Source organism: Scyliorhinus canicula, chromosome 18 (assembly GCF_902713615.1).
Source record: "Scyliorhinus canicula chromosome 18, sScyCan1.1, whole genome shotgun sequence".
Lineage (NCBI taxonomy): Eukaryota > Metazoa > Chordata > Chondrichthyes > Carcharhiniformes > Scyliorhinidae > Scyliorhinus > Scyliorhinus canicula.
Genome location: NC_052163.1, coordinates 66,390,580 through 66,414,712, shown reverse-complemented (window position 1 = coordinate 66,414,712; position 24,133 = coordinate 66,390,580). Strand labels below are relative to the sequence as shown.

At 46.1% G+C, this 24,133-nt stretch overlaps 1 protein-coding gene across 2 annotated transcripts in view; it reads right to left on the bottom strand.

The window, feature by feature from the left end:
* Positions 1–684: 684 nt before the first annotated feature.
* nat9 (N-acetyltransferase 9 (GCN5-related, putative)) overlaps positions 685–24,133 on the bottom strand; it is a 36,007-nt gene continuing 12,558 nt past the window's right edge. The window contains exons 4-6 of one of the 2 annotated variants that reach the window (XM_038777253.1): positions 22,304–22,363; positions 16,370–16,464; positions 685–1,842 (exon numbers count right to left, since the gene is read on the bottom strand). In XM_038777253.1, the coding sequence (XP_038633181.1) occupies positions 1,684–1,842; positions 16,370–16,464; positions 22,304–22,363 (314 nt within the window). In that variant the 3' untranslated portion in view covers positions 685–1,683. The remainder of the gene's footprint in view (positions 1,843–16,369; positions 16,465–22,303; positions 22,364–24,133) is intronic. The other variant, XM_038777254.1, reaches the window with a different exon arrangement.

The following is a 24,133-nucleotide window of genomic DNA, read 5'->3' as shown; positions in this document are numbered from 1 at the left end:
AAGTAACTGCTGGAGGAGCCAGCAGCCGTTAACTATTAGCAGCTGGATAACGTCTGGTGCGAGGCTGAACACCAGCACTCCTGACCTCAATATTAGCAGAGAGCTTGTCGGCTTTGAAGCTTTCTCATCTGGGTTTGGTTGCAGTGGAAGTGTTGGCAGTTGGTAGTGAAGTGAAGGGAGGCAGAGATCGGCAAGAAAAGGGCAGAATTCTGTCAGATGGCTGGATTTCTCAGTCTGTTGGGCAGAACAGTGATTGATTAGCGCAGTGGCTTCACAGCGCCAGGGACCCAGGTTCGATTCCCGGCTTGGGTGACTGTCTGTGCGGAGTCTACATTCCCCCCCCCGGCGTGGGTTTCCTCCTACAGTCCAAAGATGGTTAGGTGGGTTACTGGTTTACAGTGGAAGTGTGGGGTTTAAATGGGGTTCTCTTTCTAAGGGTCGGTGCAAACTCGATGGGCTGAATGGCCTCCTTTTGCACTGTGAATTCTGTGTTCCATGTGTGCTACATTGAGGAAATACACAGTGGCGATTAAATGAGTCTGTGATGAAATGCACTTGGGCTTTGGAAGGAGCAGTTTTGATTAATTCTATGCTTGTTTTACTTTCTAATCCCACATATTCATCGACTTGCTGCTTGCATCACTGTGACATGGATTACTAATTCCTATGGTGAAATTTACACACTTGAGAAATAAACATCCATTTATTGCATAGGATTACAAATTCAAGCTTGAAATAGATGGATTTTTAATGATTAACTTTGAATCGCCAGTTACAAATGCTGTGGCTTTCTCCATGCGTCCCAATTTGTGTTTCAGGTTTCCCACAGATTACCCTGGACAGGATCCTCTCAGCTACTGACTGGTAAAACTGTTGCAAATAACACAGGCGGAATATTCCATTGTATAGCTGTGGATTTTAATATTTAATAAAGCAACCGGCAGCACGGCGCTGTGGTTAGCACTGCTGCCTCACAGCGCCGAGGTCCCAGGTTTAATCCCAGCCCTGGATCACTGTTCATGTGGAGTTTCCACAATCTCCCCGTGTTTGCGTGGGTTTCGCCCCCGCAACCCAAAGATGTGCAGCGTAGATGGATTGGCCACACTAAATTGCCCCTTAATTGGAAAAAATTAATTGGGTACTCTAAATTTTTTAAAAATCCAAGCAATGTGTTTTCCTATCACCTTGGAGGTAGACTCACAGCAGTTTACAGCCCAACAGCAGTGGCTGGATAGCATGGTAACAGGCCATTTGTCTTCCCAACTAAGCTGTGCATGTTGCAGTCCAGTTCCACTGAGAATTGAGCTGGACCATGGGGCCGGGTGTAGCACCCTACCTCTGCCCCACAAACTCTCAGCTGACTGGTTATCTAAGCTGCAAAGCTTTCTGGCAGCTTAATGCTGAGAACATTTATGCACAAAGCCGGGGGGGGGGGGGGGGGGGGGGGGGGCAGGGCAACAGTCATTTTTAACTCATCTTAACCAGGGGAGTATGTGTGGCTCAGGGACGAACATCAGGTTCTATTAGCCCTGCCTGACATTATGATCCTCGGGGCTGCGTGCATCAATTGCATTTATCCCAGATACATTTCAACCCAAAATGCTTTAAATGGCACTCTCAAACATCTTCTGCAGGCAATAGCAGGCTTTTGAGGTAGTCAGTCCTCATTGTTAAGGCTGTTCATCAGTCAGTAGACTGGTGGATATTCCCAATGGCTTCCTCCAGCCGCTGACTATACCGCTTTTCCTCGACGTGATTCATTTGCTTGATGAGCCACTTTCTCCTGCAGCTGTCGATAGTTAACAAGAGCGTTGCTTCCTGGAAGACATCACTGACAGAAACCTTGAACATCAGAAAACAAAATACTTTTAGATCCTTTAAAGAGAAATCCCAGCAGAATATTAACAGCACGGTCAAGTGACATGGGATGTAGTTGAGCTGCACTGTAGTATGTCAGCTTTCTGCCAACAGTTCACTACAAGCCCATTTGTGGCTTGCTGGTAGACACATTCCTAATAACAAACACCAATCTAAAATTCTCTAACAAGCATTAGAATAAATGTCACTTTTAATTTTGTGCTGTTTATATATCAAAGATCACTGCAACACAGTGAGGGCCAGTGTCTTTGGGAGAGACGGATGGGAAACTGCAGAGAGCTGGAAAATAAAATGCATTCAAACTCTGTGCAACGCTGATTCTTGTCAGCTTTGCTTTATTGAAATTGTGGGCTATTTGACAGGGCATAGGGCCACAGCTGAACCCACCCTTGCCCTCATTCAACACCTGTACATATATCTCCAACTGACTATTCTTTGTACTTTTTCATTGAGGATTTGGGAATTCTTGGCAAGGGCAGCATTTATTATCCATCCCCAAGTTGGATAATTTGGAAAGCTACAGGGGCTCACAGCATAAGTTAGAATCATAGAATTTGCAGTGCAGAAGGAGGCCATTCGGCCCATCGAGTCTGCACCGGTCCTTGGAGAGAGCACCCGACCTAAGCCCACACCTCCACCCTATCCCCATAACCCAGTAACCCCACCCAATCTTTTTGACACTAAGGGAAATTTAGCATGGCCAATCCACCTAACCTGCACATCTTTGGATGTTGAGTCTTTTCTGATCCATTTACACGACTTTCCAGCGGAGTAGTGAACAGGAGCAGGAGCAGAAACTATGGCTAATTATTGTTCCACATCCCCTCACAGCAAGAGTTGTGTTCCAGCTTTGGCTTAAGGTGGAGATCAGCAAACTCATTGAGACCAAGGGCAAACTGCCTGTCCAACCATCCCAGGGCAACCCCAGATCCGTGCTGAACCTGTCCTGGGAACGTTTGATGGGGACAGTGTATAGGGAGCTGTACTCTGTATCTAACCCCGTGCTGTACCTGTCCTGGCAGTGTTTGATGGGGACAGTGTACAAAAGAACAATACAGCACAGAACAGGCCCTTCGGCCCTCCAAGCATGTCCCATCTAGACCAACCGCCTGTCTCCTTCTGTACCCCGTCTGTTCATGTGCCTTTCCAGATAAGTCTTAAAGGTCGCTAACGTATCTGCCTCAACCACCTCACTTGGCAATGCATTCCAGGTCACCACCACCCTCTGCGAAATAAAAAACTTGCCCCGCACATCTCCACTGAACCTTTCCCCCCTCACCTTGAACTTGTTACCCTTTATAATTGTCATTTCCGCCCTGGGAAAAAGGTTCCAACTTTTTATCCTTTCTATACCCCTAATAATTTTATAAGCTTCTATCAGGTCGCCCCTCAGGCTCCGTCTCTCTAGGGACAACAATCCCAGTTTATTCACTCTCTCATAGCTAATACCCTCCATACCAGGCAACATTCTGGTAAACCTTTTCTGTACTCTCTCCAAATCCTCTACATCTTTCTGGTAGTGCAGTGACCAGAATTGGACACAGTATTCCAAATGCGGCCTAATCAATGTTCTATATAATTGTAACATAATTTTCAAGCTTTTATTCTCGATACCCCGTCCTATGAAGGCAAGCATGCCATATACTTGGCTCACCAGGGGAAGGCAGCAGCAGCCAGGTTCATGGCACCGTGGCTGGCTCTGCTGCACAGCAGGGCAGGAAGAAAAATGGCAGGGCTATAGTGATAGGGGACCCGATCGTAAGGGGAATAGACAGGCGGTTCTGTGGACGCAATCGAGACTCCAGGATGGTATGTTGCCTCCCTGGTGCAAGGGTCAAGGATGTCTCGGAGCGGCTGCAGGACATTCTGGGGGGGGGGGGGGTGAACAGCCAGCTGTCGTGGTGCACATAGGCACCAACGATATAGGTAAAAAACGGGATGAGGTCCTACAAGCGGAATTCAGGGAGTTAGGAGTTAAACTAAAAAGTAGGACCTCAAAGGTAGTAATCTCAGGATTGCTACCAGTGCCACGAGCTAGTCAGAGTAGGAATGTCAGGATAGATAGGATGAATGCGTGGCTCGAGAGATGGTGCAAGAGGGAGGGATTCAAATTCCTGGGGCATTGGGACCGGTTCTGGGGGAGGTGGGACCAGTACAAACCGGACGGTCTGCACTTGGGCAGGACTGGAACCGATGTCCTGGGGGGGGGTGTTTTCTAGAGCTGTTGGGGAGGGTTTAAACTAATGTGGCAGGGGGATGGGAACCAATGCAGGAAGTTGGAAGGTAGTAAAACAGGGACAGAAACAAAAGGAAGTAAGGGGAAAAGTGCAAAAGTGCAAGGCAGAGAAGACATAGTCAGAAATCCATAAGGGCGACAGTACAAGGTACAGTGACTGAGGGGAGCACAGTGAATAGGCCCAGTAATAACAAAAGGAATAAAACTGGAGATGTTAAGATTCAAAACAGAGGTAAAAAAACCAACATAAGTGTACTTTACCTGAATGCTCGTAGTATTCGGAATAAAGTAAATGAGTTGATGGCATAAATCATCGTAAATGACTATGATTTAGTGGCCATTACTGAAACATGGTTAAAGGATGGTCACGACTGGGAGTTAAATATCCGAGGGTATCAAACTATTCGGAAGGACAGAGTGGATGGTAAGGGAGGTGGTGTAGCTCTGTTATTTAAGGATGACATCCGGGCAATAGTAAGGGATGACATCGGTGCTATGGAGGATAAGGTTGAATCCATTTGGGTGGAAATCAGGAATAGTAAGGCGAAAAAGTCACTGATAGGAGTAGTCTATCGGCCACCAAATAGTAACGAGATGGTGGGGCAGGCAATAAACAAAGAAATAACTGATGCATGTAGAAATGGTACAGCAGTTATCATGGGGGATTTTAATCTACATGTTGATTGGTTTAACCAGGTCGGTCAAGGCAACCGTGAGGAGGAGTTTATAGAATGTATCCGCGATAGTTTCCTAGAACAGTATGTAATGGAACCTACGAGGGAACAAGCGGTCCTAGATCTTGTCCTGTGTAATGAGACAGGATTGATTCATGATCTCATAGTTAGGGATCCTCTCGGAAGGAGCGATCACAATATGGTGGAATTTAAAATACAGATGGAGGGTGAGAAAGTAAAATCAAATACTAGTGTTTTGTGTTTAAACAAAGGAGATTACAAGGGGATGAGAGAAGAACTAGCTAAGGTAGACTGGGAGCTAAGACTTTATGGTGGAACAGTTGAGGAACAGTGGAGAACCTTCCAAGCGATTTTTCACAGTGCTCAGCAAAGGTTTATACCAACAAAAAGGAAGGACGGAAGAAAGAGGGAAAATCGACCGTGGATATCTAAGGAAATAAGGGAGAGTATCAAATTGAAGGAAAAAGCATATAAAGTGGCAAAGATTGCTGGGAGATTAGAGGACTGGGAAATCTTTAGGGGGCAACAGAAAGCTACTAAAAAAGCTATAAAGAAGAGTAAGATAGAGTATGAGAGTAAACTTGCTCAGAATATAAAAACAGACAGTAAAAGTTTTTACAAATATATAAGACAAAAAAGAGTGGCTAAGGTAAATATTGGTCCTTTAGAGGATGAGAAGGGAGTTTTAATAATGGGAAATGAGGAAATGGCTGAGGAACTGAACAGGTTTTTTGGGTCGGTATTCACAGTGGAAGACACAAATAACATGCCAGCGACTGATAGAAATGAGGCTATGACAGGTGAGGACCTTGAGAGGATTGTTATCACTAAGGAGGGAGTGATGGGCAAGCTAATGGGGCTAAAGGTAGACAAGTCTCCTGGCCCTGATGGAATGCATCCCAGAGTGCTAAAAGAGATGGCTAGGGAAATTGCAGATGCACTAGTGATAATTTACCGAAATTCACTAGACTCTGGGGTGGTCCCGGTGGATTGGAAATTAGCAAACGTGACGCCACTGTTTAAAAAAGGAGGTAGGCAGAAAGCAGGAAATTATAGGCCAGTGAGCTTAACTTCGGTAATAGGGAAGATGCTGGAATCTATCATCAAGGAAGAAATAGCGAGGCATCTGGATAGAAATTGTCCCATTGGGCAGACGCAGCATGGGTTCGTAAAAGGCAGGTCATGCCTAACTAATTTAGTGGAATTTTTTGAGGACATTACCAGTGCAGTAGATAACGGGGAGCCGATGTGGTATATCTGGATTTCCAGAAAGCCTTTGACAAGGTGCCACACAAAAGGTTGCTGCATAAGATAAAGATGCATGGCATTAAGGGTAAAGTAGTAGCATGGATAGAGGATTGGTTAATTAATAGAAAGCAAAGAGTTGGGATAAATGGGTGTTTCTCTGGTTGGCAATCAGTAGCTAGTGGTGTCCCTCAGGGATCCGTGTTGGGCCCACAATTGTTCACAATTTACATTGATGATTTGGAGTTGGGGACCAAGGGCAATGTGTCCAAGTTTGCAGATGACACTAAGATGAGTGGTAAAGCGAAAAGTGCAGAGGATACTGGAAGTCTGCAGAGGGATTTGGATAGGTTAAGTGAATGGGCTCGGGTCTGGCAGATGGAATACAATGTTGACAAATGTGAGGTTATCCATTTTGGTAGGAATAACAGCAAACGGGATTATTATTTAAACAATAAAATATTAAAGCATGCCGCTGTTCAGAGAGACTTGGGTGTGCTAGTACATGAGTCACAGAAGGTTGGTTTACAAGTGCAACAGGTGATTAAGAAGGCAAATGGAATTTTGTCCTTCATTGCTAGAGGGATGGAGTTTAAGACTAGGGAGGTTATGTTCAATTGTACAAGGTGTTAGTGCGACCACACCTGGAGTATTGTGTTCAGTTTTGGTCTCCTTACTTGAGAAAGGACGTACTGGCGCTGGAGGGTGTGCAGAGGAGATTCACTAGGTTAATCCCAGAGCTGAAGGGGTTGGATTATGAGGAGAGGTTGAGTAGACTGGGACTGTACTCGTTGGAATTTAGAAGGATGAGGGGGGATCTTATAGAAACATTTAAAATTATGAAGGGAATAGATAGGATAGATGCGGGCAGGTTGTTTCCACTGGCGGGTGACAGCAGAACTAGGGGACATAGCCTCAAAATAAGGGGAAGTAGATTTAGGACTGAGTTTAGGAGGAACTTCTTCACCCAAAGGGTTGTGAATCTATGGAATTCCTTGCCCAGTGAAGCAGTTGAGGCTCCTTCATTACATGTTTTTAAGGTAAAGATAGATAGTTTTTTGAAGAATAAAGGGATTAAGGGTTATGGTGTTCGGGCCGGAAAGTGGAGCTGAGTCCACAAAAGATCAGCCATGATCTAATTGAATGGCGGAGCAGGCTCGAGGGGCCAGATGGCCTACTCCTGCTCCTAGTTCTTATGTTCTTATGTTATGTTCTTATGTTTACCACCATTTCCACCTGTGCTGCCACTTTTAAGGATCTGTGGATCTGCACTCCCAGATCTCTGTGTCGCTATGCTCCTGATGGTTTTGTCATTTATTTTGTAGCTCCCACCTGAATTGGATCTACCAAAATGCATCACCTCGCATTTGTCCGGGTTAAATTCCATCTGCCATTTCTCTGCCCAAATTTGCAGCCTATCTATACCCTGTTGTATTCTCTGACAATTTTCATCACTATCTGCAACTCCTGCAATCTTAGTGTAATCCGCAAACTTGCTAATCAGACCCGCTACGCTTTCTTCCAAGTCATTTATATATATTAAAAAGAGCAGAGGTGCAAGTACTGATCCTGCGGAACACTAGTTACAGACTCCATTCGGAAAAACACTTTTCTACTGCTACTCTCTGTCTTCTATGGCCAAGCCAGTTCTGAATCCATCCAGCTAGTTCATCCCTGACCCCATGTGATTTAATCTTTTGCACGAGCCTGCCATGCGGGAGCTTTACTCTGTACCTAACCCCATGCTGTTCCTGTCCTGGGAATGCTTGATGGGAAAAATGCAGACCATAAGATATAGGAGCAGAATTAGGCCATTCGACCCATCAAGTCTGCTCTGCCATTCGATCATAACTGATATCTGTCTCATCCCCATTCTACTCCTGTCTCCCCATGACCCCTGATCCCCTTATTAATAAAGAACCTGTCTATCTCTGTCTTAAAGATACTGTGACTTGGCCTCCACAGTCTTCCGTGGCAATTATTTCCACAGATTCACTATCTCTGGCGGAGGAAATTCCTCCTCATCTCAGTTTTAAAGGATCGTCCCTGTGCTCTCGGTTCTAGTTTCTCCTGCTCGTGAAAACATCTTCTCCACGTCCACTCTATCCAGGCCTCTCAGTATCCTGTAAGTTTCAATGAGATCCCCCCCCTCATCCTTGTAAATTCCATTGATTACAGACCCAGAGTCCTCAATCATTCCTCGTATGACAAGCCCTTCATTCCGGGAATCATTCTTGTGAACCTCTTCTGGACCCCTCCAAGGCCAACAAATCCTTCCTTAGATACGGGGCCCAAAACTGCTCACAATATTTCCAATGGGGTTTGACCAGAGCCTTATACAGCCTCTTCAGTACATCCCTGCTCTTGTATTCTAGCTCTCTCGACATGATTACTAACATTTCATTTGCCTTTCTAACTGCTGACCTCGCATTTGTCCGGATTAAACTCCATCTGCCATCTCTCCGCCCAAGTCTCCAAACAATCTAAATCCTGCTGTATCCTCTGACAGTCCTAATTTCTATCCTCAATTCCACCAACCTTTGTGTCGTCTGCAAACTTACTAATCAGACCAGATATATTTTCCTCCAAATCATTTATATATACTACGAACAGCAAAGGTCCCAGAACTGATCCCTGCGGAACACCACTAGTCACAGCCCTCCAATTAGAAAAGCACCCTTCCATTGCTACTCTCTGCCTTCTATGACGTAGCCAGTTCTGTATCCATCTTGCCAGCTCACCCCTGAACCCATGTGATATCACCTTTTGTACCAGTCTACCATGAGGGCCCTTGTCAAAGGCCTTACTGAAGTCCATATAGACAACATCTACTGCTCTACCTGCATCAATCATCTTTGTGACCTCCTCGAAAAACTCTATCAAGTTGGTGAGACACGACCTCCCCTTCACAAAACCGTGCTGCCTCTCGCTGATACAAACCGTGCTGCCTCTCGCTAATACAAACCGTGCTGCCTCTCGCTAATACAAACCATGCTGCCTCTCGCTGATACAAACCGTGCTGTCTCTCGCTAATACAAACCGTGCTGCCTCTCGCTAATACAAACCGTGCTGCCTCTCGCTAATACAAACCGTGCTGCCTCTCGCTAATACAAACCGTGCTGCCTCTCGCTAATACAAGCCGTGCTGCCTCTCGCTGATACAAACCGTGCTGCCTCTCGCTGATACAAACCGTGCTGCCTCTCGCTGATACAAACCGTGCTGCCTCTCGCTGATACAAACCGTGCTGCCTCTCGCTCATACAAACCGTGCTGCCTCTCGCTAATACAAACCGTGCTGCCTCTCGCTGATACAAACCGTGCTGCCTCTCGCTGATACAAACCGTGCTGCCTCTCGCTAATACAAACCGTGCTGCCTCTCGCTAATACAAACCGTGCTGCCTCTCGCTAATACAAACCATGCTGCCTCTCGCTAATACAAACCGTGCTGCCTCTCGCTGATACAAACCGTGCCGCCTCTCACTGATACAAACCGTACTGCCTCTCGCTGATACAAACCGTGCTGCCTCTCGCTGATACAAACCGTGCTGCCTCTCGCTAATACAAACCGTGCTGCCTCTCGCTAATACAAACCATGCTGCCTCTCGCTAATACAAACCGTGCTGCCTCTCGCTGATACAAACCGTGCTGCCTCTCGCTAATACAAACCGTGCTGCCTCTCGCTAATACAAACCGTGCTGCCTCTCGCTAATACAAACCGTGCTGCCTCTCGCTAATACAAACCGTGCTGCCTCTCGCTAATACAAACCGTGCTGCCTCTCGCTAATACAAACCGTGCTGCCTCTCGCTAATACAAACCGTGCTGCCCCTCGCTAATACAAACCGTGCTGCCTCTCGCTGATACAAACCGTGCTGCCTCTCGCTGATACAAACCGTGCTGCCTCTCGCTGATACAAACCGTGCTGCCTCTCGCTAATACAAACCGTGCTGCCTCTCGCTGATACAAACCGTGCTGCCTCTCACTGATACAAACCGTGCTGCCTCTCGCTAATACAAACCGTGCTGCCTCTCGCTGATACAAACCGTGCTGCCTCTCGCTGATACAAACCGTGCTGCCTCTCGCTGATACAAACCGTGCTGCCTCTCACTGATACAAACCGTGCTGCCTCTCGCTAATACAAACCGTGCTGCCTCTCGCTAATACAAACCGTGCTGCCTCTCGCTGATACAAACCGTGCTGCCTCTCGCTGATACAAACCGTGCTACCTCTCGCTAATACAAACCGTGCTGCCTCTCCCTGATACAAACCGTGCTGCCTCTCGCTAATACAAACCGTGCTGCCTCTCGCTAATACAAACCGTGCTGCCTCTCCCTGATACAAACCGTGCTGCCTCTCGCTAATACAAACCGTGCTGCCTCTCGCTAATACAAACCGTGCTGCCTCTCGCTAATACAAACCGTGCTGCCTCTCGCTAATACAAACCGTGCTGCCTCTCGCTAATACAAACCGTGCTGCCTCTCGCTGATACAAACCGTGCTGCCTCTCGCTAATAGAGCGAGGCGGACCCTGAGAATTAAAACAGCAGGAAAAGGGAGAGCAGCTTCAGAGTGGGAAACAGCACAGAGAGGGGCGGACCCTGAGAATTAAAACAGCGGGAAAAGGGAGAGCAGCTTCAGAGTGGAAAACAGCAGAGGGAGAGGCGGACCCGGAGAGTTAAAACAGCGGGAAGTGGGAGGAGCTCACCGTAACAGTGACCTCATAGGAAAGCGGACTTGTCAGTAACTGCTAATTTGCATTACCTATTCTAATTTACTTTCAGTTAGGGATAAAAAAGAGAAATGTTTTACAGGTTAGAAAGACTAAAAACCAGCTGAAAATTTTAAAGAACCAAATTAAAAACTAATTCAATAAAATAAGGATGGTGGGGCCAGGTGATATGTTGTACCTGCGTGATGTGGGAACAGATGGACCCCATTGTGGTTCCTAGCGAACACATCTGTAGTTGAGGAACTTTGGCTCAGAGTTGATGAGCTGAAGTCTGAGCTTTGGACGCTGTATTTCAGGAGGCAGTCACACCCCTTAGCTTAACTACCTTGAGTTCGGCCAGTGGTCAGGGACTGGAGGGTGTGGCTGTGATTGAGGTCAGGAGAGGGATCCAAGAGGTTGGGTTGCAAGAGCCTCAGCCCTTGTCCAACAGGTCCGATATTTTTGCTCTTTTTCCGGATGGGAACGGAGATTGTGGTGTCATGAGCAAACTGACCACAGCAGTGTGGTACAGGGAGCCATTCAAGTGAGGGGAAAGAAATGTTCTAATCGGTGGTAGTATAATTGGGGGCATAGACACTGTTCTCTGTGACCAGGATCAAGAATCCCGAAGATTGTGTTGCCTACCTGGTGCTCGGGTTCGGGATATCTCACCTGGGCTGCAGAGGAACTTGGAGTGGGAGCTTAAAGAGCCAGTTACTGTGGTCCATATAGGTACTAACGACATAGTAGAACAAGAATAGAGGTTCTGCTGAAGGAATATGAGCAGCAGAGTGACAGTGGAACATAGAACAGTACAGCACAGAACAGGCCCTTCGGCCCTCGATGTTGTGCCGAGCAATGATCACCCTACTCAAACCCACGTATCCACCCTGAAAATGAAATTAAAATCGCTTATTGTCACGAGTAGGCTTCAATGAAGTTACTGTGAAAAGCCCCTAGTCGCCACATTCCGGCGCCTGTCCGGGGAGGCTGGTACGGGAATCGAACCGTGCTGCTGGCCTGCTTGGTCTGCATTAAAAGCCAGCGATTTAGCTCAGTGAGCTAAACCAGCCCCTATACCCGTAACCCAACAACCCCCCCCCTTAACCTTACTTTTTAGGACACTACGGGCAATTTAGCATGGCCAATCCACCTAACCCGCACATCTTTGGACTGTGGGAGGAAACCGGAGCACCCGGAGGAAACCGACGCACACACGGGGAGGACGTGCAAGCACTGTTGCCTCACAGCTCCAGGGGCCTGGGTTCAATTCCAGCCTCAGCTAACTGTATGAGTGGAGTTTGCACTTTCTCCCTGTGTCTATGTGGGTTACCTCCGAGTGCTCTGGTTTCCTCCCACAGTCCAAAGATGTGGTTAGGTGGATTGGCCATGCTAAATTGCCCCTTAGTGTCCAAAGGGTTAGGTGGGGTTACAGGGTTATGGGGATAGGCTTGGGCTTGAGTAGGGTGCTCTTTCCAAGGGACTCGATGGGCTGAATGGCCTCCTTCTGCACTGTAAATTCTATGATTAGCCAGGAGCTAAATTGAAAAGCAGAACCAAAAAGGTAATAATCTCTGGATTACTACCTGAGCCATGAGCTAATTGGCACAGGGTCAATGAGATTAAGGAGATAAATGCGTGGCTCAAAAATTGTTGTGGGAGAAATGGGTTTGAATTCATGGCACATTGGCACCAGTACTGGGGAAAGAGGGAGTGTTCCAATAGGACGGTCTTCACCTGAATCAAGCTGGGACCAGAGTCCTGGCGAGTCACACAATTAGGGCTGTAGATAAAGCTTTAAATTAAATAGTGTGGGGGGTGGGGAAATGGAGAATTAGGACATCAAAGTTAAAGGGGCTGAGAGCTCAGGAGAGGTTATCATAGAATTTACAGTGCAGAAGGAGGCCATTCGGCCCATCGAGTCTGCACCGGCTCTTGGAAAGAGCAGCCTACCCAAGGTCAACACCTCCACCTTATCCCCATAACCCAGTAACCCCACCCAACGCTGAGGGCAATTTTGGACACTAAGGGCATTTTATCATGGCCAATCCACCTAACCTGCACATCTTTGGACTGTGGGAGGAAACTGGAGCACCCGGAGGAAACCCACACACACACGGGGAGGATGTGCAGACTCGACACAGACAGTGACCCAAGCCGGAATCGAACCTGGGACCCTGGAGCTGTGAAGCAATTGTGCTATCCACAAGGCTACCGTGCTTACTGAAGTTTCCAGAACACGTAATAGAACAGAAAATCTAGAAAGCGGCAGGAATCTAACTTCAAGCACAACAAAAAAGGGGATAGCTATGAGAAGAGAGGCGGTCAACGCAGGACTGAGGGTGTTGTACCTAAATGCGCGCAGTATACGAAACAAGGTAAATGTTACGCACATTGAAATTGATGGGTAAAATGTTATGGGCATCACAGAGACATGGCTGCAAGGGGTTCAGGGCTGGGATCTTAATATTGCAGGATATTTGTCCTATCAAAAGGACAGGCAGATGAACAGAAGGGGCGGGGTTGCCTTGTTAGTAAGAAATTAATTTAAATCAATAGCAAGAAGCGATAAGGGTCAGTAGGCGTAGAATCTGTTTGGGTAGAGCTGAGGAATCGGAATAAAAAAGATCCCAATGGGAGTTAAGTACAGGCCCCCTAGCAGTTAGGGGCTGGGTTAGCACACTGGGCTAAATCGCTGGCTTTTAAAGCACACCAAGGCACGCCAGCAGCACGGTTCAATTCCCGTACCAGCCTCCCCGAACAGGCGCCGGAATGTGGCGACTAGGGGCTTTTCACAGTAACTTCATTGAAGCCTACTCGTCACAATAAGCGATTTTCATTTCATTTTTCAGTAGCCAGGATGTGGGGCAGAAAATAAATCAGGAGATAGAAAAGGCTTATACGGCAATATTACTTTGAGCAGGAAAGACGGATGCAAGGTTTCAGGGATGGGAAGAAAGGGGGGATTAAGGAAATGAGGATCTGTTTCTGGGAGGGTGATTTGCGAGTTTGGAGGAGTTGCGTGAGAAGTTTGGGTTGGCATGGGGTGAAAGTTTCAGGTATATGCAGGTGTGGGACTTTGCAAGGAAACTCTTCCCAATAGCGCCTGCCTCCTCATTGTTGGAGGGGTGGTGGGGGATGGTTGGAGATGGGAGGGTATTCTCGGTGATTTACGGGAGGATTTTGAGGTGGCCTTGATGGGGGGGGGGCTTAAGACAAGGTGGGAGGATGAGTTTGGGGTAATGCTAGAGCAGGGGTGGGCAAACTGTTCCGTGCAAGGGCCACATTCAGAAATTCACAATTTTAAAGGGCCGCATAGTATATTAAGTAAAATAATTAATATTTTAAATAGCCAAAATAAAAGGTCTTTAAAGAAAAAAAAGCACATTTATTTGAAAAAGAAAGTAACTCAGTAAGTAACAGAACAATGTCAATGAGAATGATGCATCTGACTGCAGTCATTTTCCAGTTTGTTGAAATCCGGTGTCAAGTTGCTTGTGCTGATCCTTAACACTGACAGAAGCACAGCCTAGCCGAGTCAACGATAAAAACGCGCGTAGTGGGGTGGATGAGTGGGGCTGCCTTATTGGTCGGTTTAGTTGGGTGTGCGACCAATAGGAGTCCAGGTTACAAACAATAAGCGCATTTACTTCAGCGGCTTTTCCCCGGCGGCTTTTCAAAAATGCCGGTTATGATTCCGGGCACCTCATTGGCGGGCCGCATAAAAACCTTTGTCGGGCCGTAGTTTGCCCACCCCTGTGCTAGAGGATGGTCTGTGGTGTGAGGTGCTATGGTGGGTAAATGCCTCAACTCCACGTGCGAGGCTGGGGCTGATACAGCTGAAGGTAGTGCACAGGACACACCTCACAAAATCAAAGATTAGCCAGCTGTTCGAGGGGGTGGAGGATGTATGTGAGCGATGCAGGAGGGGCCCTGCGAACAATGTACATATGTTTTGGTTCTGCCCAAAGTTGGAAGGTTTTGGAGGAGGTGTTCAGCACCATCTCAGGGGTTGCATGTGGATAGGGAGCCCGGTCCCCTAGAAGCCATATTTGGGGTGTCAGACTGGCTGGAGCTGCCGGTGGGTGCCGGGGCAGATATTTTAGCCTTCGCCTTGCTGATTGCTCGCAGGCGGGTCTTGTTGTGGTGAAGGTCAGCTTCTCCACCCTGTACCTCGGTGTGGCGGGCAGACCTGTTGGAGTTTGTGACCCTGGAGAAGGTGAAGTTTGCGCTGAGGGGAGTGATGGAGTTTGTTTATCATGCATTTACGGGAGTTGGTTACTGTTGAGGGGTGGGGTCAGGGGGTTTTGTTTGGGGTTGTTTTGTATTGTAAAATAGTTGAAAATTTGCTGAATAAAAATACTTCAAAAAAATAATCATGGAGGACTTCAATATGTAGGTGGACTGGGAAAATCAGGTTGGTAGCGGATCCCAAGGAATTTGTGGAATGTCTACGAGCTGTTTTTTTTGGGGTGCTTGTGACAGAGCCTACTAGGAAACAAGCAGTTCTGGATTTGGTGCTGTGTAATGAGGCAGACTTGATTAGGGAACTTAAGTTGAAGGAACCCTTAGGGGCCAGTGACCACAATATGATAGAATTCACCTTGCAGTTTGAGAGGAAGAAGTTGGAATCAGATGGTAATGGTTTTACAATTGAATAAAGGTAACTGGATAGGCGGAACAGTGGCGCAATGGTTAGCACTGCTGCTACACGTACCGAGCACTCGGCCGGCCCCGGGTCACTGTACATGTGGAGTTTGCACATTCTCCCCATGTCCGAGTGGGTCTCATCCCACAACCCAAAGACGTGCAGGGTAGGTGGATTGGCCACGCTAAATTGCCCCTTAATTGGAAAGAATAATTGAGTACTCCAAATTTATATTAAAAAAAATAAAGGTAACTGGATACTGCAAAGGCTATGGGCCCTGACAATGTTCCGGCAATAGTACTGAAGACTTGTGCTCCAGAACTTGCTGCACCCCTAGCCAAGCTGTTCCAGTACAGCTACAATACTGGCATCTACCCAGCAATGTAGAAAATTGCCCAGGTGTGTCCTGTACACAAGAAACAGGACAAATCCAATCCAGCCAATTACCGCCCTATCAGTCTACTGTCCATCATCAGCAAAGTGATGGAAGGAGTCATAAACAGTGCTATCAAGTACTAATAGGGAACAAAGAAATGGCAGAGGAACTGAATTGGTACTTTGCATTCGTCTTCACAGTGCAAGATACCAGTGGTAGAACTTCAAGAGAGTCAGGGGGCAGAGGCGAGTGTAGTGGCCATTACTAAGGAGAAGGTGCTGGGGAAACTGAAAGGTCTGAAGGTGGATAAATCCCCTGGACTGGATGGACTACACCCCAGACGTCTGAAGCAGATAGCTGAGGAGATTGTAGAGACATTGGTGGTAATCTTTCAAGAATCACTGGAGCCAGGGAGGGTCCCAGAGGATTGGAAAATGGCTAATGCAACACCCTTGTTTAACAAGGGAGGCAGAAGACAGGAAATTATTGGCTGGTTATACTGATCCAACAGTTAAATGCAGAAGACATTTTCCATCGGAGTGTGGAGAGTTGGAATGGAAAGTTAGCACATAAGTAAGGTGCATTACCTCTTTAAAGTGAAAGTTTTGAAACATAGCAATGCTGATTGTATTTTCCAGGTCGATTTTGGCTTGAAATGTTTTTATCCCCAGTTTGGTCATTCCTGAGGAAAAAAGCAACCAAATAAACAAATGTTTATCACACAACCAACAAGTACAAGGAGCACATATACTTTGTCATTATGATTGAGACCATGTACTCAGCTGTCTCTGCACGGTACTATTTTGAAGATGAGCAAGGGACTTAACCTCAGTGTCATAACTAATATTTATCCCAAAATCAACATCACAAAAAAGCAGGTTACCTGATCGTTATCACATTGCTGTCTATGGGAGATTGCTGTCCACAAATTGGCTGCCACGCTTCCCATGTTCCTACAGTTCCAACTACACTTCAAAAAGTAGTTAATTGGCTGTAAATCACATTGTCAAACTGTAACAAACACTGATCCCATGTCACTTCCTCCATCCCTCTCCCAGCCAACTGTCTGAGGCTGAATTACACTATTCATAGAAACATAGAAAATAGGAGTAGCCCATTCGGCCCTTCGAACCTGTACCGCCATTCATTATCAGCATGGCTGATCATCCAACTCAATAGCCTAATCCTGCTTCCCCCCCCCCCCATATCCTAGGATTCCTTTTGCCCAAAAGCCATATCTAACTGCTTCTTGAAAAGATACAATGTTTTGGTCTCATCAACTTCCTGTGGTAACAAATTCCACAGGCCAACCACTCCCTGGGTGAAGAAATGTCTCCTTATCTCTGTTTTAAATGGGCAGCACGGTGGCACAGTGGTCAGCATTGCTGCCTACGGCGCTGAGGACCCGGGTTCGAATCCCGGCTCTGGGTCACTGTCCGTGAGGAGTTTGCACGTTCTCCCCGTGTCTGCGTGGGTTTCACCCCCACAACCCAAAAGATGTGCAGGATAGGTGGATTGGCCACGTTAAATTGCCCCTTAATTGGAAAAAATAATTGGGTACTCTAAATTTATTATTTTTAAAAAAATCTGTTTTAAATAGCCGACCCTGCATCCTCAGGTTGTGACCCCTGGTTCTGGACACAAACACCATCGGGAACAATCTTCCTGCATCTACCCTGTCTAGTCCTGTTAGAATTTTATAGGTTTCTGATATTCTTCTGAACTCCAGTGAATGCAATCCTAACCGATTCAATCTCTCCTCGTACGACAGTCCCACCATCCTGGGAATCGGTCTGGTAAACCTTCACTGCACTCCCTCTACAGCAAGAACATCCTTCCTCAGATAAGGAGACCAAAATTGCACACAGTATTCCAGGTGTGGCCTCAAAATTGCAGCAAGACATCCCTGCTCCTGTACTCGAATCCTGTCGCTTTGAAGGCCAACATACCATTTGCCTTCTTTACCGCCTGCTGTACCTGCATACTTACCTTCAGTGATTGGTGCATGAGAACACCCAGGTCTCATTGCACATTCCACTCTCCTAATTTATGGCCATTCAGATAATAGTCTGCCTTCACATTTGTGCTATCAAAAATGGATAACCTCGCATTTCTCCAAATTATACTGCATCTGCCAGGGCGGCACGGTGGCGCAGTGGTTAGCACTGCTGCCTCACGGTAGTGAAGACCCATGTTCAATCCAAGCCCCGATCACTATCCGTGTGTAGTTTGCACATTCACTCCGTGTCTGTATGAGTCTCACCCCCACAAACCCAAACATTTCGGACAGTGATAAGGAGACATTTCTTCACACAAATAGTGGTGAGCCTGTGGAATTCATTACCACAGGAAGTAGTTGATGCTAAAACTTTGAATATATTCAAGAGGCGGCTGGATCATAGGCTATGGGGAGAAAACAGCATCAGACTATTGAGTTGGATGATCAGCCATGATCGTGACGAATGGCGGAGCAGGCTCGAAGGCCTAAAGTCTACCTCCTTCTCCTATCTTCTACGTATCTATGTGCAGGGTAGGTGGATTGGCCATGCTAAATTGCCTCTTAATTGGAAAAAAAAGAATTGGGTACTCTAAATGTAAAAAAAAATACTGCTTCTGACATTCATTTGCCCACTCACTCAACTTGTCCAAATCGCAATGAAGAATCTCTGCATTCTCCTCACAGCTCACCCTCCCATCATGCTGTCATCTGCAAATTTGAAGATATTACATTTTGTTCCCTCACCTAAATCATTTTTTTTGAAAATGTTTTAAATTTTTCCAATTAAGGGGCAATTTAGCATGACCAATCCACCTACTCTGCACATCTTTGAATTGTAGGGGTGAGACCCACAGACACAGGGAGTGACCCGGAACCGTGATTGAACCCAGGTCCCAGTGCCGTGAGGCAGCAGTGCTAACCCCTCTTCATCTAAATCACTAATATATACTGTGAATAGCTGGGGTCCTAGCACCGATCTCTGCGTACAGTGGAGGGATGACAGTGGATAGACAATGGCAAACATTCAAGGAACACGTGGAGGAACTACAACAACTGTTCATTCCTGTCTGGCACAAAAGCAAAGGGAGTAAGAGGGCCAATCCATAGCTTACAAAGGAAATTAGAAATAGTATCCGATATAAGGAAGAAGCATACCGATTGGCCAAGAAAAATAATAGGTCTGAGGATTGGGAGCAGTTTAGAATTCAGCAAAGAAGGACGAAGGGATTGATTAAGAATGGGAAAGTACAGTACGAAAGGAAGCTTGCAGGGCACAAAAAGACTGACACTAAGAGTTTCCGGAGATATGTGACGAGAAAGAGATTGGTAAAGAGAAATGTAGGCCCCTTACAGACAGAAACAGGGGAATAAGAGACAAAGAAATGGCTGAGCAATTGAATACATACTTTGATTCTGTCTTCACAAATGAGGACACAAATCAGATCCCAGAATGTTGGAGACTGAAAGGTTTAGTGAGAGGGAAGAACTGAGGGAGGTCAACATTAGTAGAAAAATGGTGCTGGGAAAACTGATGGGATTGAAGGTAGATAAATCCCCAGGACCTGAGAATCTGCAGAGTGTAGCTCACGTCACTCCGATATTCAAAAAGGGGGTAGAGAGAAAGCAGGGAATTACAGACCAGTAAGCCTAACATCGGTAGTGGGGAAAATGCTTGAATCCATTATCAAGGACTTTATAGCAGAACATCGAGAAAGCAGTGGCAGGATCAGTCAGAGTCAGCATGGATTTATGAAGGGAAAATCATGCTTGACAAATCTATTGGAATTCTTTGAAGAGGTAGGCAACCAGTACAGTCGACAAGGGGGAGCCAGTCGATGTGGTATATTTGGACTTTCAGAAGGTGTTTGACAAAGTCCCGCATTAGAGATTATTGTGCAGAATTAAAGCGCATGGGATTGTGGGAAATGTATTGAGGTGGATAGATAACTGATTGGCAGAGAGGAAACAAAGAGTAGGGATTAATGGGTCCTTTTCATATTGGCAGACAGTAACTAGTGGGATACCACAGGGATCGGTGCTGGGACCCCAGCTATTCACAATTAATGATTTGGATGAGGGAACAAAATGTAACATCTCAAAGTTTGCAGATGATACCAAATTAGGTGGGAGAGTGAATTGTAACGAGGATGCAGGGATCCTCCAGCAAGATCTGGACAGTTGGGAGAGTGGGCAAACCAATGGCAGATGCAGTATAATTTGGATAAGTGTGAGGTATTCATTTTGGAAGCAAAAACAGGAAGGCAGATTAGTACCTGAATGGTAAATTGGGAGAGGGGAGTGTGCAGCAGGACCTGGGTATCCTTGTTCACCATTCGCTGAAGGTTAGCATGCAGGTACAGCAGGTGGTAATAATGTATGTTGGCCTTCATTGTAAGAGGTTTCGAGTATAGAAGCCGGGATGTGTTGCTGCAATTGTACAGGACCTTGGTGAGGCCAAACTTGGGAGTATTGTATGCAGTTTTGGTCTTCTTCTCTGAAGAAGGATGTTCTTGCTCTCGAGGGAATGCAGTGAAGGTTTACCAGATTGATTCCAGGGATGGCGGGACTGTCATATGAGGAGAGATTGACTGGGTTGGGATAGTTCTCACTGGAGTTCAGAAGAATGAGGGGGGAATCTCATAGAGACTTATAAAATTCTAACAGAACTAGACAGGGTAGATGCAGGGAAGATGTTACCAATGATGGGTGTGTCCAGAACCAGGGGTGAGGATTCAGGTTAAGCCTGTGGAATGCATTACCACAGGAAGTAGTTGATGCTAAAACTTTGAATATATTAAGAGGTGGCTGGATATAGCACCTGGGCAGAATGGGATCAAAGGCTGTGGGTGAAAGCAGAATTAGGCTATTGAGTTGGATGATCAGCCATGATCATGATGAATGGCGGACCAGGCTCGAAGGGTCAAAAGGCCTCCTCCTGCTCCTATCTTCTATGTACCTATGTATCTATGTACCCCACGAGTCGCTGCCTGCCAATTTGAAAAAGACCCGTTAATCCCTACTCTTTGTTTCTATCCATCTCAATACATTACCCCTAATCCCACTGCGCTTTAATTTTACACCCTAATCTCTTATTTGCCAAAAGCCTTCTCAAAGTCTAAATGTACCACATCCACTGGCTCCCCTTTATCAACTCTACTACTTACATCTTCGAAAAATTTCAGTAGATTTGTCAAGCATGATTTCCCCTTCATAAATCCCTGCCGACTCTGTCCATCCTGCCATTATTTTTGAAGTGCTATAAAATGGCCTAAAATGGTTACCCTCATCCATACCTTTGTTACTTCTTTATCAGTATCTTCCATCTCTTACCTCCATAAATTCACCTAAATCGGCCAACCAAATCCTTTATTTTTATTCTTTCACACTGGGCAGTATTTATGTACTAGGGGACATAGGTTTAAAGTGCATGGGGAAAAGTTTAGAACAGATGTGCGAGGCAAGGTTTTTACACATATGCAATGCGCTGCCTGGGGAGGTGGTGGAAGCAGGTACAATAGCGGCATTTAAGGAGCATCTAGACAAATATATGAATAGAGTGGGAATGGAAAGATACGGACTGCGTAAGTGCAGACTGTTTTAGTTTAAGCAGGTACCATGGTTGGCGCAAGCTTGGAGTGCCAAAGGGACTGTTCCTGTGCTGTATCCCCGAGGGTATTTAAGAGTCAACCACATTGCTGTGGATCATGTAGGCCAGACCAGGTAAAGACAACAGATTTCCTTCCCTTGCAAACCATTAGGACATTCGCGAACCAGATGGATTTTTATGACAATTGACAACGGTCTCATGGTCACCTTTAGAATTCCAGATTGTTTTATGCCATGGCGGGATTTGAACTCGGGTCTCCAGAGCATGACTCTGGGTCTCTGGATTACTAGACAGTACAACTACGCCACTGCTTTCCCTCCTAACTCTCACCAAATCCTGTTTAATCATCACCCTTTGTCAAATTCTCATCCTCCTTTTCAAATCCCTCCGTTGCCTTATCCCTCCCTATCTCTGATCTCCCCCGAGATATTGGTGTTCCTCTAATTCTTTGGTAACCTTGATTTTAATTTCTCCAACACTGGCACCTATGTCTTCAGCTACCTAGGCGCTAAACTCTGGAATTATCTCTCGAATCCTTTCCAACTCGTTAAAGAAATGCCTTTAACCCTGCCTCTTTGACCAAGCTTTGGTTTATCTGTCCTGATATCTCTGTGAATCATGTAAATTCTGTTTGGAACCATTCCTATGGGAGCACTTTGGGGTGTTTTACTATGATAAAGGTGCTATATCATTGGCTCACTTTTACTCTTGTATTTGAAGGCAGATAGGAAACATAGTAAAGAGTGGGAGCCGACTCGAACAGGAATCTCAGAATGGACAGACTTCCTATTTAGACTGAAATAATTTGCAGGTGAGAGGTGGAGCGGAATGCAGTTGATGGTCATGTATGTGGAAGGTTGCTTAATGCTGGAGGATCATTAGCTGAAGGATAGAGCAGATAATACATGTTCTCACCATAATACATCATCATCATCGTTGCTTCCTTTCCAAACCCCATTCCTCTGTAACTAGGCTCTAAAAAACACAAGCACGCAATATTTAATATCACCAGGGAATACAAACACTATATGGACCACACAGAGCACAATACACCAGTAGAACCACCATAGATCAGGACTTGTAAGGGGTCTCAATTAATGTTCCAGTAGATCAACATGCGCTTTGGAGACCCCAAGAATACATCAACATGAGCAGAGGAATCCGGGGGGTACATCAAACCTGTTTGGTAGTACATAACTTTAGTAGCTGAAGAAAAAAGACATGCTGTTGAAGCTTTACATTTTGCACTTCTCAGGACAATTCAGAAGAATACCAGTTGTAAAGGGAACAACAATTTATCCTGCAAGAGGAGAGAATGCTGATTGATGGGCAAGTGAACTCTGATTGGTAGAAGTATTGTCATGGAGAATGCATCCGGGAACAGCTAACTGTCAAGCTTTTGTTGAAAATCAAACCAGGCAGGTCGACTAATTGGTCAAGGCATTGCCCTGGGGAATGAACCAGGAAATGACCATCTCCCAAGTTTTTTTTTACTTTACAAAAAAGGCACAAATCATGAACATGCTCCTTATGTCTGCAAAGGACAGCACCCTGTGTGTGAATATATGTGGCTTGGAGCATGCACGCGAGTCACATTGCTAGCCCGGCTGGTAATCTTAAATTGGTTTTCAGTGACAAAAATCTTCAATGGCATGTCTTTCTTTTCAGCAATATTCAAATGTTCATGTTACAGATCTCAAACCTGTACTCCAGGTGCAACCCAAGTTTAGAAGGACACCATCTGGAATTGTATTGGCTGTTTTCATTTTAAGAGGACATAATGTGCTGTCAGAATAACGGCGTGTTTATGTGCAAATGCAATAGCAATTTAAGTGCAAACAGACCATAAGATATAGGCATGATGTGGAGATGCCGGTGTTGGACTGGGGTGAGCACAGTAAGAAGTCTTACAACACCAGGTTAAAGTCCAACAGGTTTGTTTCAAATCACTAGCTTTCAGAGCACTGCTCCTTCCTCAGGTGAATGAAGAGGTATGTTCCAGAAACATATATAGACAAAGTCAAAGATGCAAGACATTGCTTTGAATGCGAGCATTTGCAGGTAATTAAGTCTTTACAGATCCAGAGGTAGGGGTAACCCTAGGTTAAAGAGGTGTGAATTGTCTCAAGCCAGGACAATAGGTAGGATTTCGCAAGCCCAGGCCAGATGGTGGGGGGTGAATGTAATGCGACATGAATCCAAGGTCCCGGTTGAGGCCGTACTCACGTGTGCGGAACTTGGCTATAGGTTTCTGCTCGGTGATTTTGCATTGTCACACGTCCTGAAGGCCGCCTTGGAGAACGCTTACCCAGAGATCAGAGGCTGAATGCCCTTGACTGCTGAAGTCAACTGGAAGGGAACATTCCTGCCTGGCAATTGGCGCGCGATATCTGCATGGTCTCGCCAATGTACCATGCTTTGGTACATCCTTTCCTGCAGCGTATGAGGTAGATAACGTTGGCCGAGTCGCACGAGTATATAGCGCATATGTGGTGGGTGGTGTTCTCACGTGTAATGGTGGTACCCATGTCAATGATCTGGCACATCTTGCAGAGATTGCCATGGCAGGGTTGCGTGGTATGGTGGCTGCTGTTCTGAAGGCTGGGTAGTTTGCTGCAAACAATGGTTTGTTTTGAGGTTGCGCAGTTGTTTGAAGGCAAGTAGTGGGGGTGTGGAGATGGCCTTGGCAAGATGTTCATCTTCATCTGTGATGTTGTACGAAGTAAATAATGGCATGATGGGAAA